General features: G+C 38.6%; 1 protein-coding gene across 4 annotated transcripts in view; it reads left to right on the top strand.

Annotated features, from left to right (window-relative positions):
- Positions 1-5171, top strand: part of LOC121300529 (erbin-like) — a 97424-nt gene extending 92253 nt beyond the window's left edge. For all 4 annotated transcript variants that reach the window (XM_041229106.1, XM_041229120.1, XM_041229114.1 and 1 more), the window contains one exon: positions 1736-5171. In XM_041229106.1, coding sequence (XP_041085040.1) covers positions 1736-1843 — 108 coding nt within the window. In that variant the 3' untranslated portion in view covers positions 1844-5171. The remainder of the gene's footprint in view (positions 1-1735) is intronic.
- The last annotated feature ends 9002 nt before the right edge of the window (positions 5172-14173 follow it).

Genomic DNA, 14173 nt, shown 5'->3' with positions numbered 1-14173 from the left:
AAGGGGAACCTTATGGCACCCTGCCCCATCGAGCCTGCAGCCCTGGGTCTGGCCCCTGAACAGCTGCATTTGAGCCATCTCACCCTACAAAATGCCAGAGCTGTGTCCACGCGTTGCGAGTGTGGGTACAAGTGGGCTGTCTTTTAGACATAGGGTTTGCCTCATGGGTTCGAGCCCATGGCAGTAATACTGCAATCACCCTCTACATTTAAAGGTCTGTCTGGCAGCTGTTTCAGCTTTCCTTTTCAAGATTGAGACTGTCTCCACAGGAGCTCACTTCCTGGCAGGGCAATTTTCCTTCCGCCACCTATGAAGGACAATGTTCCTCACTGACGACTAAATGTGGTGCTTAATGCACTCATGAAGCCTCCATTTGAGCCCCTGCATTCAGCTTAGCTGAAATTTTTATCATTTTTAAAGTGGCTTTCTTGCTCACTATCATCTCCGCAAAGCGGCTGAGTGAGATGCTGGCATGGAGGCCAGGACAAAGGTTACGCTCCTTACCAATCCTGCCTTTTTTCCAAAGACTATCTCAGCATTTCATGAAAACCAGTCTCTGGAATTGGAGGCTTTCCATCCAACTCCTTTCCAGTCTGACAGAGTGGGAGCTCCATATGTGTGGGCCCTGGCGTACTATGTTGACGGGACGAAAAGTTGGAGGCAGTCCGAACATTTTTTTTGTCTGCTATGGGGCAAAGTCTCATGGTCAAGCCCTGTCCAAATGGATAGCAGACACGGTCAGGGCTGACTATGAGCGAGCCAACTTGCTCCCTCAAGAAAAGTTCGCTGCCCATTACACTAGGAGCATGGCAACTTCGTGGGGTTTGTTCCAGGATGCATCTGTCCAAGGACATTTTGCAATGCAGCGGTGTGGACTACTCCCCATATCTTTGCTAGGTTCTACAGACTGATCCTCAAAACCCTGTTGTAAGGGTCTGCTTCTCAGTCAACCCATACAACACAGGCATAGAGGTGAAACACTCCCTCCAATTTTTCACCCTAGCTACTTGTTACTCAGGTTCAGAATGGTAACGCACAGGGCATCCTTGGGCTTAGCCTTGTAGCTTTCCAGTCGTCTGCAATCTTGCCCTTGCGACAACTTTGGTATACTCACCCATTTAGTAATAGTTACATTTCGTTCTTAAAAGGTAACATTAGGTTAATATCATAACCCTGTTTCCCTGAAATAGATATGTAACCATTAACCTTCAAGGTCGCTGTGTCCATGATTGCAGCACACTTGAAGGAAAAATAATTCCGAGATCTGCGAGGACAGTCCTTTTGTGGCATACAATATTCAGGACTCAGGTCATTAGGTAAATAAAAAATGGTTACATTTCTATTTCAGGGAACCATGGTTATGATAATCAAACGTTACTTAGGCATGGTTGATTGTAGCTGGATACTAGAGAACCAACTAGACGAATCCAATTACTTGACAAAGTTTTATGGGTCTTTTTTTAAATTTTATTTTATTATTTTTTTTTTTTTACAAAAACTGTCAGTGAAAAGTACAGTGAAACTAAGAACATGGAACATGCCAAACGTGCCTTTTTCAGTAAACCAACAGCTTGTAACATGCTTTTCATTTGTTCATATCAGCACACCTCCTGTTTTACAAATGTATTAATAAAAGGCACAATATATATATATATATATATATATATATTATTGAGTAATTTGGTTTTAATGTGAAAACTGTCTCTATATTCTAACGCAGATGTCTTTTTTGCAGGCCAATGGATACAACTTTGTTAATATAGATCACGGACAGGCAGTTTCCCTGCTAAAAACTTTTCAGAGCACTGTGGACCTAATCGTTTTGAGAGACGTTTGTGCATAAAGGCAAGAACAAAACAAGAAACTTACCCAGCAAGAGTTGCCACCTTGGGAAAATTGAGAAAAACAACAAAAAAGAATGATTGCTTCATTATTTTTGTAAACAAAAGTCAGTTATATAAATAGATGTTTGAACTGCATACAATAATGAAAATTAGTGCTTGTGGTGTGGGGGCACAACCACTGTTAGTGGTAGGGGCACGCATCGGGAAATGTGGGGAATTATTATTTTTAAACAAAAGAATCGTACATTTTTAAAGATATACTACTACATGAACAAACCTGTGTGCTTTTTTTTTTTTTTTTTTTTTAAATAATTGATCTACGTTACTAAACATACAAAGCCCAAGTAGTAAGCCTACCTTTTAGCTGGTGAGCGGATGGCAGGGCTGTCTGTTACATAATGTATATGCCTTTCATTTTTAATTTTTAAACTGTTCAATGCTGAAACCACTTCTAGAAATGTGCAGGAGAGGTGATTTGAAGACAACGCTATGTGCATATTGTGAAGGTGAATGTGGTGCTGGATTGAGTTTTCGGAATTGGGCCAGACACAATTTCATCTTTTTGTTTTCCATCCAGGCAGTGGTGTAGGTGGCCTGGGCTTCCAGGTCCTCCTTGTTTTTTGAAATGGCTATACTTATGTGACCACAGTTTTGCAGGAGTCGTGCAGACTTTGATCTGCAGTGGAAATCCTTTGACAGATCCTGACACCCTGGGACAATACGAATTTCACCTTGGTCCAGATGAAATGGGATACGAGGAGTAGGAGGGTGGTTTTTCATTTGACTACACAGTGACCCAATTTGTTAGAAAGAACAAGCTATGCACTGCTTAGCTTTAGCTTTAATTGCCTTGTAACCTACATTTGGTGCAGAGTACTTGTGTGAACACTTTTTTTTTTTTTGCATCACTTAATGAAAACCACTACCAATAACCTCATGAGTTGGCAAATGTTACCCATGTATGGTTTTTTGTATATGATTCTGAAATAATGGCAGCATTGTGTTTTTATAGAAGGACAGAATAACACACTGGTAAATGCATTGAACTATAACCAATAAAAAACACAGTCAATTGTTGAAGTACTGGATCAGTAAGATGATGTTGGTGAAATTGGGAAATGTATTTTGTTTGGCCTTAATCTTCCTTGATTTGTATGTGGGAATAGTAAGTATGGTGCTAGGTTACCAAAGTAAGTGTGTAAACTGTGGCATTGTGTCTGATACTACTGAGGACTGGAAGTGTGTAGACGGGACAGTTTGGGTAGGCATGTATCAAAGGGCTTTTCTTCTAAATGTAAAAATGTGAATTAGACACAAGATTAGAGTTATTAAAGGGTTTCTAACAAAAGAATCATAGACACCACTGACTGCCTTTCCTTACTGTTAGTTATTATTTTAATATTAACTAAAATTAATTGTTTTAGAGAAAGCTTTTATTGTCAGTTTCAAAATGCATTTAAAAAGAAAAAAAAAAGTTTGTTGCTGAGAGACGATGCACAGCAATGTGGAGCGCAGTAAAGTGCCATAGGAGACCATGAACTGTTCGAACCAAGGGTGAGCTCGTAGCAATATTCAATTGCATGTTTAACACTGTTAATGAAAATTCATATAGTCTGTTTTAACTTGATATGTTTTGGTATTGTTGCACTTGTGTCAAAATAGCAATAGCTTGATAATCTGTCTCAAATAGCGGTTGTTTTTTTTAAATGACAAGGAAACCCTTTAAGGACTCTTCAAACAGGATTGTTCTACAGGATTTTATATTTTTAGAATTGAATGGAAACATAGGAAATTTAATTTTCAAAACCATTTCTAACAAACTTTTCATGTCTTTCACTCGCTCTCTTGATGTAGATATTTTGTAGCACAGTGTATAACTGCCCCAACTATTAGTGTGTTTCTGTGCTGCAGAAAACATGCAGCATTGTCTTTAACAGAACCCTTTTCCTTGGACACTTCTTCAAAATCCTAATTGACAGCTATTTGAAGGTGCTTAACAAAATTAGCTGTTTTTTGCAATTCCACCAAGACTAGTAATAGCAGATTAACATCAAAATAAGTCAATGTGCGAGGTTTCAAATTTCTGAAAATAATGCATGTCTTCTGTTTCATCAGTACCACTCCTCCTCTGTTTTATATATAAATTGTATCAAACTTGACTTTTTAATGAACTTGGCAATAGTACAGGACACTAAAATGTGGTGGTCTAATTATAAGCAGTTTCTTTCAACAAGAATGCATCTTTTAAAAACCATTGTAGGAAGCATCCCTCACTGTGTACTATTGGTTACCGGCTTTTTGATAGAAAATTGGTTTTGGTTCTTGATCTGTCTTTTTATAACAACCTTGATTTTTAAAATCAAATCAAATAAGTCTGTTTAAGAGACTTTGCCTTCAGAGTTGGCCCATTTTGGCATATTTCTGTAACATGTTTTGTTTTTTTCTGGTCATTTTGATTTAGGTTAATTTGTCTTGAACTCTCTGCTGTATTTCAAATGTAGCTGCACTAGTGATTAAGGGGTTCACTTGGGTAGGCACAAGAGCACTGTCATTTAAACCGCTGAGTCGTTCTGTCTTTAATGAAACTGCCACAACTGACTGCTTGTAAATGCCATTAGGCCTGTGAAGCAAAACCCCCATGTCCTGCAAGTTTCACTTTAAAATTCTATTATTTCCACTGAAATGAAGAAAACACTTAGCAGTGCTACCTTACATTTAAAATGAGATTCTTCTGCTTCTCTTGGTTTCTGAAGCAATTTAAGTCTGTACTGCTGCCCAAAATTAAAATTTTAATAATTAAACAGATGCATGTTTTATAATTGACAGATTTAAAATAAATGGGAACAATGTGGCATAAGAATACTGGTGGGTCTTTTTTTTAATTTTAACTCCTGTTTTTTTTTTTTGTTTGTTTTTAACGCAACTCCCCTTTTTATACTTTATCGCTTGTCCCTCTATTGCCAATTCATTAAAGCTCAATTCCTTTAAAACAAAATTCCTACATATTATGCTTTTATTTATTTAGCTAGTTTGCTTTTTTTGACTAGATTTTACTAATCAAACATGTAAATAATTTAAAGATAAACATACCGTGAGTAAAACAAATCTGTAAACCAGCAATAAATAAGAAATACAGAAACAAGCCCTTTTACCTTATTACTGTTTAATTTAATTTTTTTTCTCTGTAAGCAGCTGTGATGAAATGGTTGATTTTGAAAATTTTGCTTTTTCAACATTCCAAAATTTTGTATATAACTACTGTTGTTGAAGTAACCTGTGGACAATAGGAAATAAACTAATGCTCTTTAAAATGGATTGTGTTTTTTTTTACTTTTTGACATTATTGTGCTGTAAAATGTCTCCTAAACAGAGTTCCTGCTTGTAAGTTCCTTCCTTTTAATTAGTTTTTCTAAGTTTTAAATTTTTACAGTTTTCTGAGTGTTTAATTTGGCCTTACGCTATTCCCCAGCAGCATTTGTCAACCCTTGTCCTGCAGCCAACAACTTGGATAATGCATGTCCTCCGATGGGACTGTTGGAATCAAAATCTGCTAGGTTTGGATCCCATGATGATATGTTATCTCTTTGAACAGTCTACTCTCTTATGTATAAACTAGAGGTGCTGTGCACATGTTGGTACAATGGTAAATCCTGCTAGCTTTGTAAGTCTTATGAGCTGTGTGTGCCATGCACTGCGACTTGTTACATTGCCTTTGAACACAAACAATAATAGACCAATCAGTGCTGACTGTCGCAACGGGCGGGATATTTTATAGATATCACGGTCTCACATGGCAACTGGATATGACTGACATCTGAAAGGCATCAATCAATTGCAATCCCCTACCTGTTTTATGGTAAGCATATTGTAAATATTGTAGCAAGGACTGGTTAAAGCATTTTTTATTTCAGTAGATACAGTTGTTAATGCTGGCTTTGTTTTATTAAATTGGTTAATATAGCAACCGAATGCATGGTTTACATCATGTGGGGTTACAGTTTTGTTCAGAGGTTTTCAGCACCCCCACTATAGAAATTGTTCCAGTGCACCTTGTACTTGTCAAATACTGTAATAATTTGAGCACAGTGGGATCCTTTCATCTTTCATGGGACCTCATATGAAGCTAAAGGTAGTAGATCAGAGAACTGGAAACTGCCCCAAAGCCTTGGGATTATTAGATGGGGAAATGTACGTAATTTCTATAAGTACTGTGTACCTTATGGTAGTTCCATTTAAAGGTAAAACAACTTCAGTAATAAACACCCATTATTCATTTGCAGTTTTTTTTTTTTTTTCACCTAACACATTTCATAAACTGAACTGGTCTGATCAAATTGTCTCTGTGGACCCAGCTTGACTTGCAATAATAAACATGAGTAATTCAGTGATTGACAATACTGTATGCACTATTAAGCTTAGTAAAAAGTAACATTTCTTCAGTCTGTGGCCGTCAATGAAAACCAGCATGCTCCACTGACAGTAAAACCACTGCAATTTAGGACAAAACACCCTCTAACTTGGTTGTTTAACACCATATAGCATCTGTTTGAAGTAATAACACAGTGGGAGATTAGCAGCCAGTATTTTTGTGCAAGTGGAACTGAGACGAATTCAGCTTTTGGGGGTACATATTCTTTTAAGTGAAAAGAAGATGATTTAATTTCAGTTTTATTTGAGTGGATGTTTTCTTACTCTGGATATTGGTGTTCCCATCCATGAATATCAGTTTGGCCAAGAAACAAATTGCAGTAGATAGCATTTAATGTTTAAAAGAAATACAGCTTAATTACCGTAAAAGTTTAAAAAAAAAAAAAAATCCCTGCATTGCACTATTCCATTTTTTTATATTCACTTTCCAATAAGTAGAAGCAAAACAGTCCAGTTCAACCAACACTCTGTATAGCATAGCATACAATTGGCAGGTAAGCATTAAAAATAAAAGTGCATTAAGCCTCTACAGTATATATGTCTTGGGTTGATTTGGTCAATCTTACAATAGTGGATCCCAGAATACAACTGCAACCTGGAATTCAAGACACACTGTTTCTGTCACTCTCCTTTAAGGAATGGCAGACATTTGAGTGAACAACTGATCGTCAGTCATTAGTAGCAACTGGAGAGGACTAACATCTGAGAGGCATCAATCAATTGCATTCCCCTATCAGTCACCAGGTGCTTCCAACGACACATAAAGAAATCGCTGCTTGCTTTATGGGTCTTTCCTATTGTATAACCTCTTTTAGGATGTACTGCACCCGTCAGGCTTTATACGTAGTTTAACCCACCCCCTTCTGAAAGTGCTTCACATCCTGCACTGCACTCCTAAGCAGAGTAGAGGTTGAGTAAGATATACCTTTGACGCACCGAGGAGTATATTATTGCTGAGCATTGCACTGCTAGTTGTGCACTGTTAAAATGTATATTTGCCCTTTTTATTAAATGAGACCCTTAACTAATTTATAATTGTTGTTTTGAGTCACTTCGTATTGTTTTTTTTTTTTTAATTTAATGACCAATTATGTTTTTTTATTTTCGTTTCCAATTTGAAATGTCCAATTGTTTTTTTTTTCCTCTCCTCTTCACCGCAGCTACTCCCTGCACAGCACTGATGTTCTGCGAGCGTATGAGTGTCCTCCGATCTCACAAGCCTAAAACCAGAATCGCTTTTACGCGGAGCAATCCACTCTGAATATGCTCTGTGTCTGACCAGTAGGGTTCGCTGTTGCACGATAAGGAGAATAAGTCCCTGCCGGTTTCCCATCCCCCACCCCAGGAGTGTCAGCCAATGTGACGCCCCCTTCTGTAGTCCCCAACAAAGTTCGGCCTCTTGGCACAGCCTGGACGCGAACCGGCGCTTCAGCTGGATCATTTTCTGTTTAAGTAATCCCATCCTGGTGACTCTGAAACAAGTAGTACGCCAGAGTGTAACCATTAAAGAGCCAGGCTATATAAATTATAACAACACCTGTAAAATGTACTGGACATTTCTGTGCTGTTTCCTGTCTTTCCTGGATCACATGAAATAACTTTTAGTACTTTTTTGGCACTATGAACTGCTTTGGGCAGCTCTGATCTATTCTGAAGCTTGGTTTATATTTTGGCTGCAGTCCTGGAATTACTGGAGTGTCTTCATTCTTTCTGGCTCAGTGCACACCGATACACCTCTGTGTCATCTGGGGTGAAAACTCAATGGACGTTTGGTTTTAGACACAATTCAAATGTTTTTTGTTTTTTTATATATATAAAAATGCCTACTGCAATGGTAATTAAATACCAACTGCTCTGATTGTGAGTTGAAGTCAGAACCAGTGTTAGGCTGGCATCTCGTGTCCTATTCCTAACCAGAAGCCATTCCAAACTGTCATCCTGGCATTTTGCATAGGCTATTCATTAATTTATTCATTCATTCGTTTTGTTTCTTTGTTACAGTAACTCACAAAAAGGCTTTGAACTATTAAAAAATTAACCACCTGAAAAAATTCTGTATATTGAGGCAGCAATAAATATGAGAACCATATACACCTGTTTTTTTTTCTTTCAAATGTGTACTTTGTAGTTATTATTATTAAGAATAAATACAAAGGATTTGCTCAGGTAACCCAGCAAGAGGTGGGGCTCTCCGGCATGAGGAAACACACAAAACAAAAAGCACATAAGGAAACGTTTTATATATCTGAGTAAGAATGCATGAACAACACTATGAATGTTAAAACCATGACACTGGTGTAAGAAATGCATTGGTATAAGAAATACTACACAGTACAAAAATCTGGAACCACTTACATTCACTGGGGCAGAGTGTTGCTGTGGGACAGGTTAATGACTACAATAAGGTGTACCAGCAGAACTTTGACAGAAGACATGTTTGAGAGTTCTAGTGAGGCCACGAGGGAGGTCGAAGAGGTCAGGCTAACAATACAGTACCAATTTTTTTCAGCTTAAATTGGGACTATATTGTGTCAAAGACTGTAACGGTGATGTTACATACGTGGGTCGTCACTGAATCAGACACAGAGCAGTGGGTGTTGACAGGCAAGCAGATTTAATTAACACAGGTACTGTCACTAGGATCAGATTTAATAAAAATAAAAAGCTAAATATAAAAAATCTGCCATTCAAGGTGAGCGCTAGCCTCACTAAAAGAGACGTGATGCCCCAGGAAGCTACTACACTACTAAATCCTCTGTATACTTAGTTTGGGATCAAATCCCTTAAATAAAGTCCTGGCCTCCCGGGTCTTTCTGATGGTCCTCGCTGGGCAGTGCCTTTACAGGCACTGTCTTGCAGTGGAAGGGTTCTCTAGTAGTTGTTCTCCGGAACGGACTCTCTCCTCCTCAATGTAAACACAGCAAGCTTTCGCTCAGCGCTCATCTGTATGGTTATGGCCGCGCAGCAGCCTCGAACGCCAGCACTGCTGTGTTCTTAAACAGGTGCAGGCCCCCCAGCCAATCAGGACCTCCCGATCAGCTCGGCTCCTAGCAAGCCTTCCTGTTTACACAAAGATATGTAGACTATCTTTGATATTGTCCTTCCACAGTCTGCAGCTATAACTCATTGGCAGGTCAATGTTCTACTATTGTTTGTGTGACCTAATGGAATGGAGGCTTTCAATAGGTGACATGCTTGATACCTAGGCCATAAATGATGTATAAAGATATTTGCTTCTTGGTCTAGTAAAGTTTTTCTGCCTCAATGTGATTGTTATGAGTGCTGTCGGCTTTCTGGGCTGTACTACTTGCTGGTTCCTGTTCTTTATTCATTTGGTTCGTGTCAAATTGATTCAGTTATTCCCCTATTTTTGTTTTGATGTTTTTTTTTTTTTAATTAAGTGAAAATGTTTGAAGTGAATAAGTCTCTGTAAACTCTTCAAGCTGTGTTAAAGAAGAACTAGTACCTGAAATACATTAATGTTAGATTGTGATGTTTTATTTTGAAGTGCATGTTAAAACATGGTATGCAGCGAACTGCGCTTACTCGAGAATGCCTAAACAGCTTCGGTTAAGAAAGCAGGGACACGCTGATTCAGATCCGGTACATTATGTTGTTTTTGGTCTTAATTGCATTTGAGTTCATTTCCTTTCTTTTAAATAATTTTTAATGTAATTGATCATATTTTTCCACCATTAAGAAAATAGTATGCAAATATTTATGATATGCAATACATTGGGTCTTGCAAACTTCTTTACTTGTGCAACTTTACAGTGATTTCTCATTTTTGTCTTGTTCGTCGTGAATTGTTTTTCTTTTAAGAGAAATAGGTTTCCAGTTTAAGTTTGCAAATATATAAATATACAGAGTGTACAAAACATTAGGAACACCTGCTCTTTCCATGAAATAGACTGACGAGGTGAATCCAGGTGAAAGCTATGATCCCTTATTGATGTAACCTGTTAAATCCACTTCAATCAATGTAGATGAAGGGGAGACAAGGTTAAAGAAGGATTTTTAAGCCTTTGCACAGTTGAGACATGGATTGTGTATGTGTGCCATTCAGAGGGTAAATGGGCAAGACAAAAGATTTAAGTGCTTGAATGGGGTATGGTAGTAGGTGCCAGGCATGCCAGTTTGAGTATGTCAAGAACTGCAACGCTGCTGGGTTTTTCACGCTCAGTAGTTTCCCGTGTGTATCAAGGATGGTCCATCACCCAAAGGACATCCAGCCAACGGCAGGCCAGTGGTCGAAAACGGCTCATTGATGGAAAGAGGCCAAAGGAGGCTGACACGAACTGTGCAGAGCAATAGACTGGCTACAGTTAATCAACTGACAGTCCAGTACAACACTGATGCTGAAAGACCCATAAAAGAATGCACAACTCGTCGTACCTTGACACGAATGGGGTATGGCAGCTGACGACCTAACAGAGTTCCACTTCTTTCAGCAAAACACAAGAAACTACAGTTACAGTGGGCTAAGGAACAAAAACACTGCCTGGACTGATGAATCCCAGTTCCTGCTGTTTCATACCGATGGGAGGACTAGGGTATGGAGAAAACCATGAGTACATGCATCCATCATGGCGCATGTCAACATTGCAGGCTGGTGGTGGTGGTGTGATGGTGTGGGGTATGTTTTCATGGCACATATTGGGCCCCTTGATAAAAGTGGAGCAACGTTTGAATGCCACAGGATATCTGAACATCATTACCAATCAGGTGCATCCCTTCATGGCAGCAGTGTATCCATCTGCTAATGGATTCTTTCAGCAGGATAATGCCCCATGCCACAAGGCTAGGATTGTCCAGGAATGGTTCTATGAACATGACAGTGAATTCAGCTTAATGCAGTGGCCTGCCCAGTCACCAGGTCTCAATCCAATTGAACATCTGTGGGATGAGATGGAACGAGCTATTCGGAGTAGAAATCCACTACCGGCCAACTTGACACAACTGTGCGAAGCATTGCAGTCAACATGGGCCAGCATCCCTGTAGAACGCTTTCGACACCTTGTAGAGTCCATGTCCCAATGAATTGAGGCTGTTCTGAGTGCAACTCAGTATTAGGAAGGTGTTCCTAATGTTTTGTACACTCGGTGTATATTATAATTAACTTTATCATTTGTTTTAAATTTTCCTACAAACCTTATGACTATAGTAATTGATCATACCTGTACCAAAATCGGACAATGTACCACTTTCTGACTGTACATGGGTCAAGTTTTGGCAGGCATACCACATTCTGACAATGTGCCGCTTTCTGGCCCTACAGCCGTTTATCGTTAGAATTTGCTACCTTTAGCCATTTCTAACAGTTACAGATACAGTATCACAATTTGCAACATTGTCAGAAAACGCCACCTTTGTTTATACAGCACTGTTGTGTAACTAAGAAAAAGAAGATATAAACAAAATAGTTAAACAAGTAAAATATAAAACAATAAATGCACTAACCTTCTAAAGAATAATTAGTAGCCAACCCTCTCAGATTCTGCCCTGATTTTTACAAGTAGTTTTTTGCATTTAGTATAAACAGCAGCCATCTTCTCTTCCATTCTAAAGAGAAATAATAAACAAACTGTCACACAAAATAAATATTTTACTAATCCTTTAAATGGGTGTTTTACAAAAACGTAAAAGCAGAAACTACGAGATCACATAGTTTTCTTATCGATCAAGTAATCTGCATTACCCGTATTTAAAATAGTCAGCTTTTGCTTCACAAGGATACTTAATCATTGTCATTTAAGTCGTGATAATTCTGTGTCTTCATACTTCATGAATACTTGCGCGATTTGTATAAATTAAAACAATCTACAATGACTATCTACTGAATAACTTAGGCTGAGACACCAAACAACGAGATTAATCACTACTCGACACCGGACAAACATCGATGTGACAAATTTTTTTTTTTAATTAACTGATATAACAGTATGGCTTAATATACTTTTGATTTAATAAAATAAATGCACTCGTTGTGAAAGGAAATTAAAAAAACTGTAATGTTTAACTAAAAAAGACAGGTATCAAACATGTGACATCCTTAATATTGTTGTTGATACATCCCCACCAAAAGGTGACTTTTTCTCATTTATTTACTTTAATATAGTAAGATACAGTAATATTTAAAAAAAAATAAAATAAATTGCACAATGAACAACAATGAGGCATATACATTCCATAATCAATTAATTAATAACAATAAAAAGAAAATAAATAAAAAATAATAATATATAAACAGGGCTTTTCAATATCTAAAGGCTATTAAAATCGATAATTCAAAGAGTAATATGTTCAAAAGTCGGTACCATTGAAGGCATCCAATATTCTGATAGCTCTCTTGTCTTTATACATCTTCAAAGAACTGAGATATATTTTACAATCAGAGCGAAAATGAGAAATTTGGTTTGGTTTTCATCCATTTGCATTTATGTATGCAATATTTTCCAAATAAAATGTATCAGGAAGACGAGAGAACTATCAAGATCAGAGTCCTCAAAATAACAAATTATATATTTTATCGAGAAATAAATTAGGATACTGCAAGAATCAAGAAACCAGTAAGTAACTCTTCTCCAAAATACATTGGAAAATATACAACTGAAAAACAAGTGAGGGATTGTTTCAGTATGAGAGCTGCAAAAGGTGCAATTTGGGTCAATGTTTGAATGTATTTTATTCATATAATAATTAACTGGATAAACCCTATGTATGATAGTAAACTGACTTTCTTTAATTTTTGGCAATAGGGCATACTTATGAGAAATTGTCCATGTTTTCTTCCAATTAACATTGCAGTTCAGTAGTGAGTTCCAGGACACACATGCTTTAGGTCTTGTATAATCTAAGTCTGAGAAGTGCTGTCTTACAAATCTATCATTGCACTTGGAATCAAATAAACTAACATTACGAATATGCAAAGCTAGAAAGGTAGGGTCTAGATGATTGTATTCAAATGATGACTTACAGAGGTGAAAAAAGGCTACTAGGAATGGCGTCAAATACTATTGCATATTCTTTTGGAGTCACTGGAATGTAGTTTACCTACCGTAAACCTGGTTCCCTGAAAGAGAAGATGGCCACCAAAACATTGTTATGAGATATACGCCTGTCTATTGGTAGGTGTCACTGAGCTCTTTCTATCAAAGCTGCCGATAGGCCCTCTCCCCTCGGTGACCCCCTCGGTCCCACCTACCGAGGGTACACAATTGTCACGTAGGGGAGCCTCATCCTCTTTTCGCGACGAAACTGTGATGTCCACCGACATGACCTTGCGGTTGGTGTCCATCTTCTCTTTCAGGGAACCAGGTTTACGGTAGGTAAACTAACATTTCCTTTCAATTTGAAGATGTCCACCAAAACATCGTTATGGGAAAACGAGTACCAGAGCCGTCCCGAGGGAGAAAAGAACGGCAGTATATGAGGGACGCCTAGCCCTGTCTGACCAAGGTCAGCAGTGCGAGTGTGCAACCTCAAGGACCCTAGTGCCCACAGAGGGCAATAAGGGATCTATCACGTAGCCCAGCTGGGCGCATCACAAATCTCAGCCACAGAGGCACCTCGACAGAGGGCCCATGATGTAGCCACACCTCTCGTGGAATGTGTGGCTACCTGCCCAGGCGGGGGTAAGCTAGCACCAACATACGCAGTCGAGACTGTGTCCGCAATCCAATGCGACAGTCACTGCTTTGAAAGGGGCTGTCCCAGGGTCCGTGTTCCATGGCAGACAAAGAGCTGGTCAGACTGACGCAGTGCTCTCATCCTATCCACATAACATCTCAATGCCTGAACCGGGCAGAGAAGGTTCAACTTCCAATCCTCCTCTGAAGCAAACAGTGCAGGATGAAAGGACTCCAGTTCCACAGACTGATTCATGTGGAAGGCTGTAACCA

This window comes from Polyodon spathula, chromosome 2 (genome assembly GCF_017654505.1).
Source record: "Polyodon spathula isolate WHYD16114869_AA chromosome 2, ASM1765450v1, whole genome shotgun sequence".
Classification (NCBI taxonomy): Eukaryota; Metazoa; Chordata; class Actinopteri; order Acipenseriformes; family Polyodontidae; genus Polyodon; species Polyodon spathula.
The sequence above is the reverse complement of the archived record's forward strand: the minus strand, read 5'-3'. Positions and strand labels throughout refer to the sequence as shown.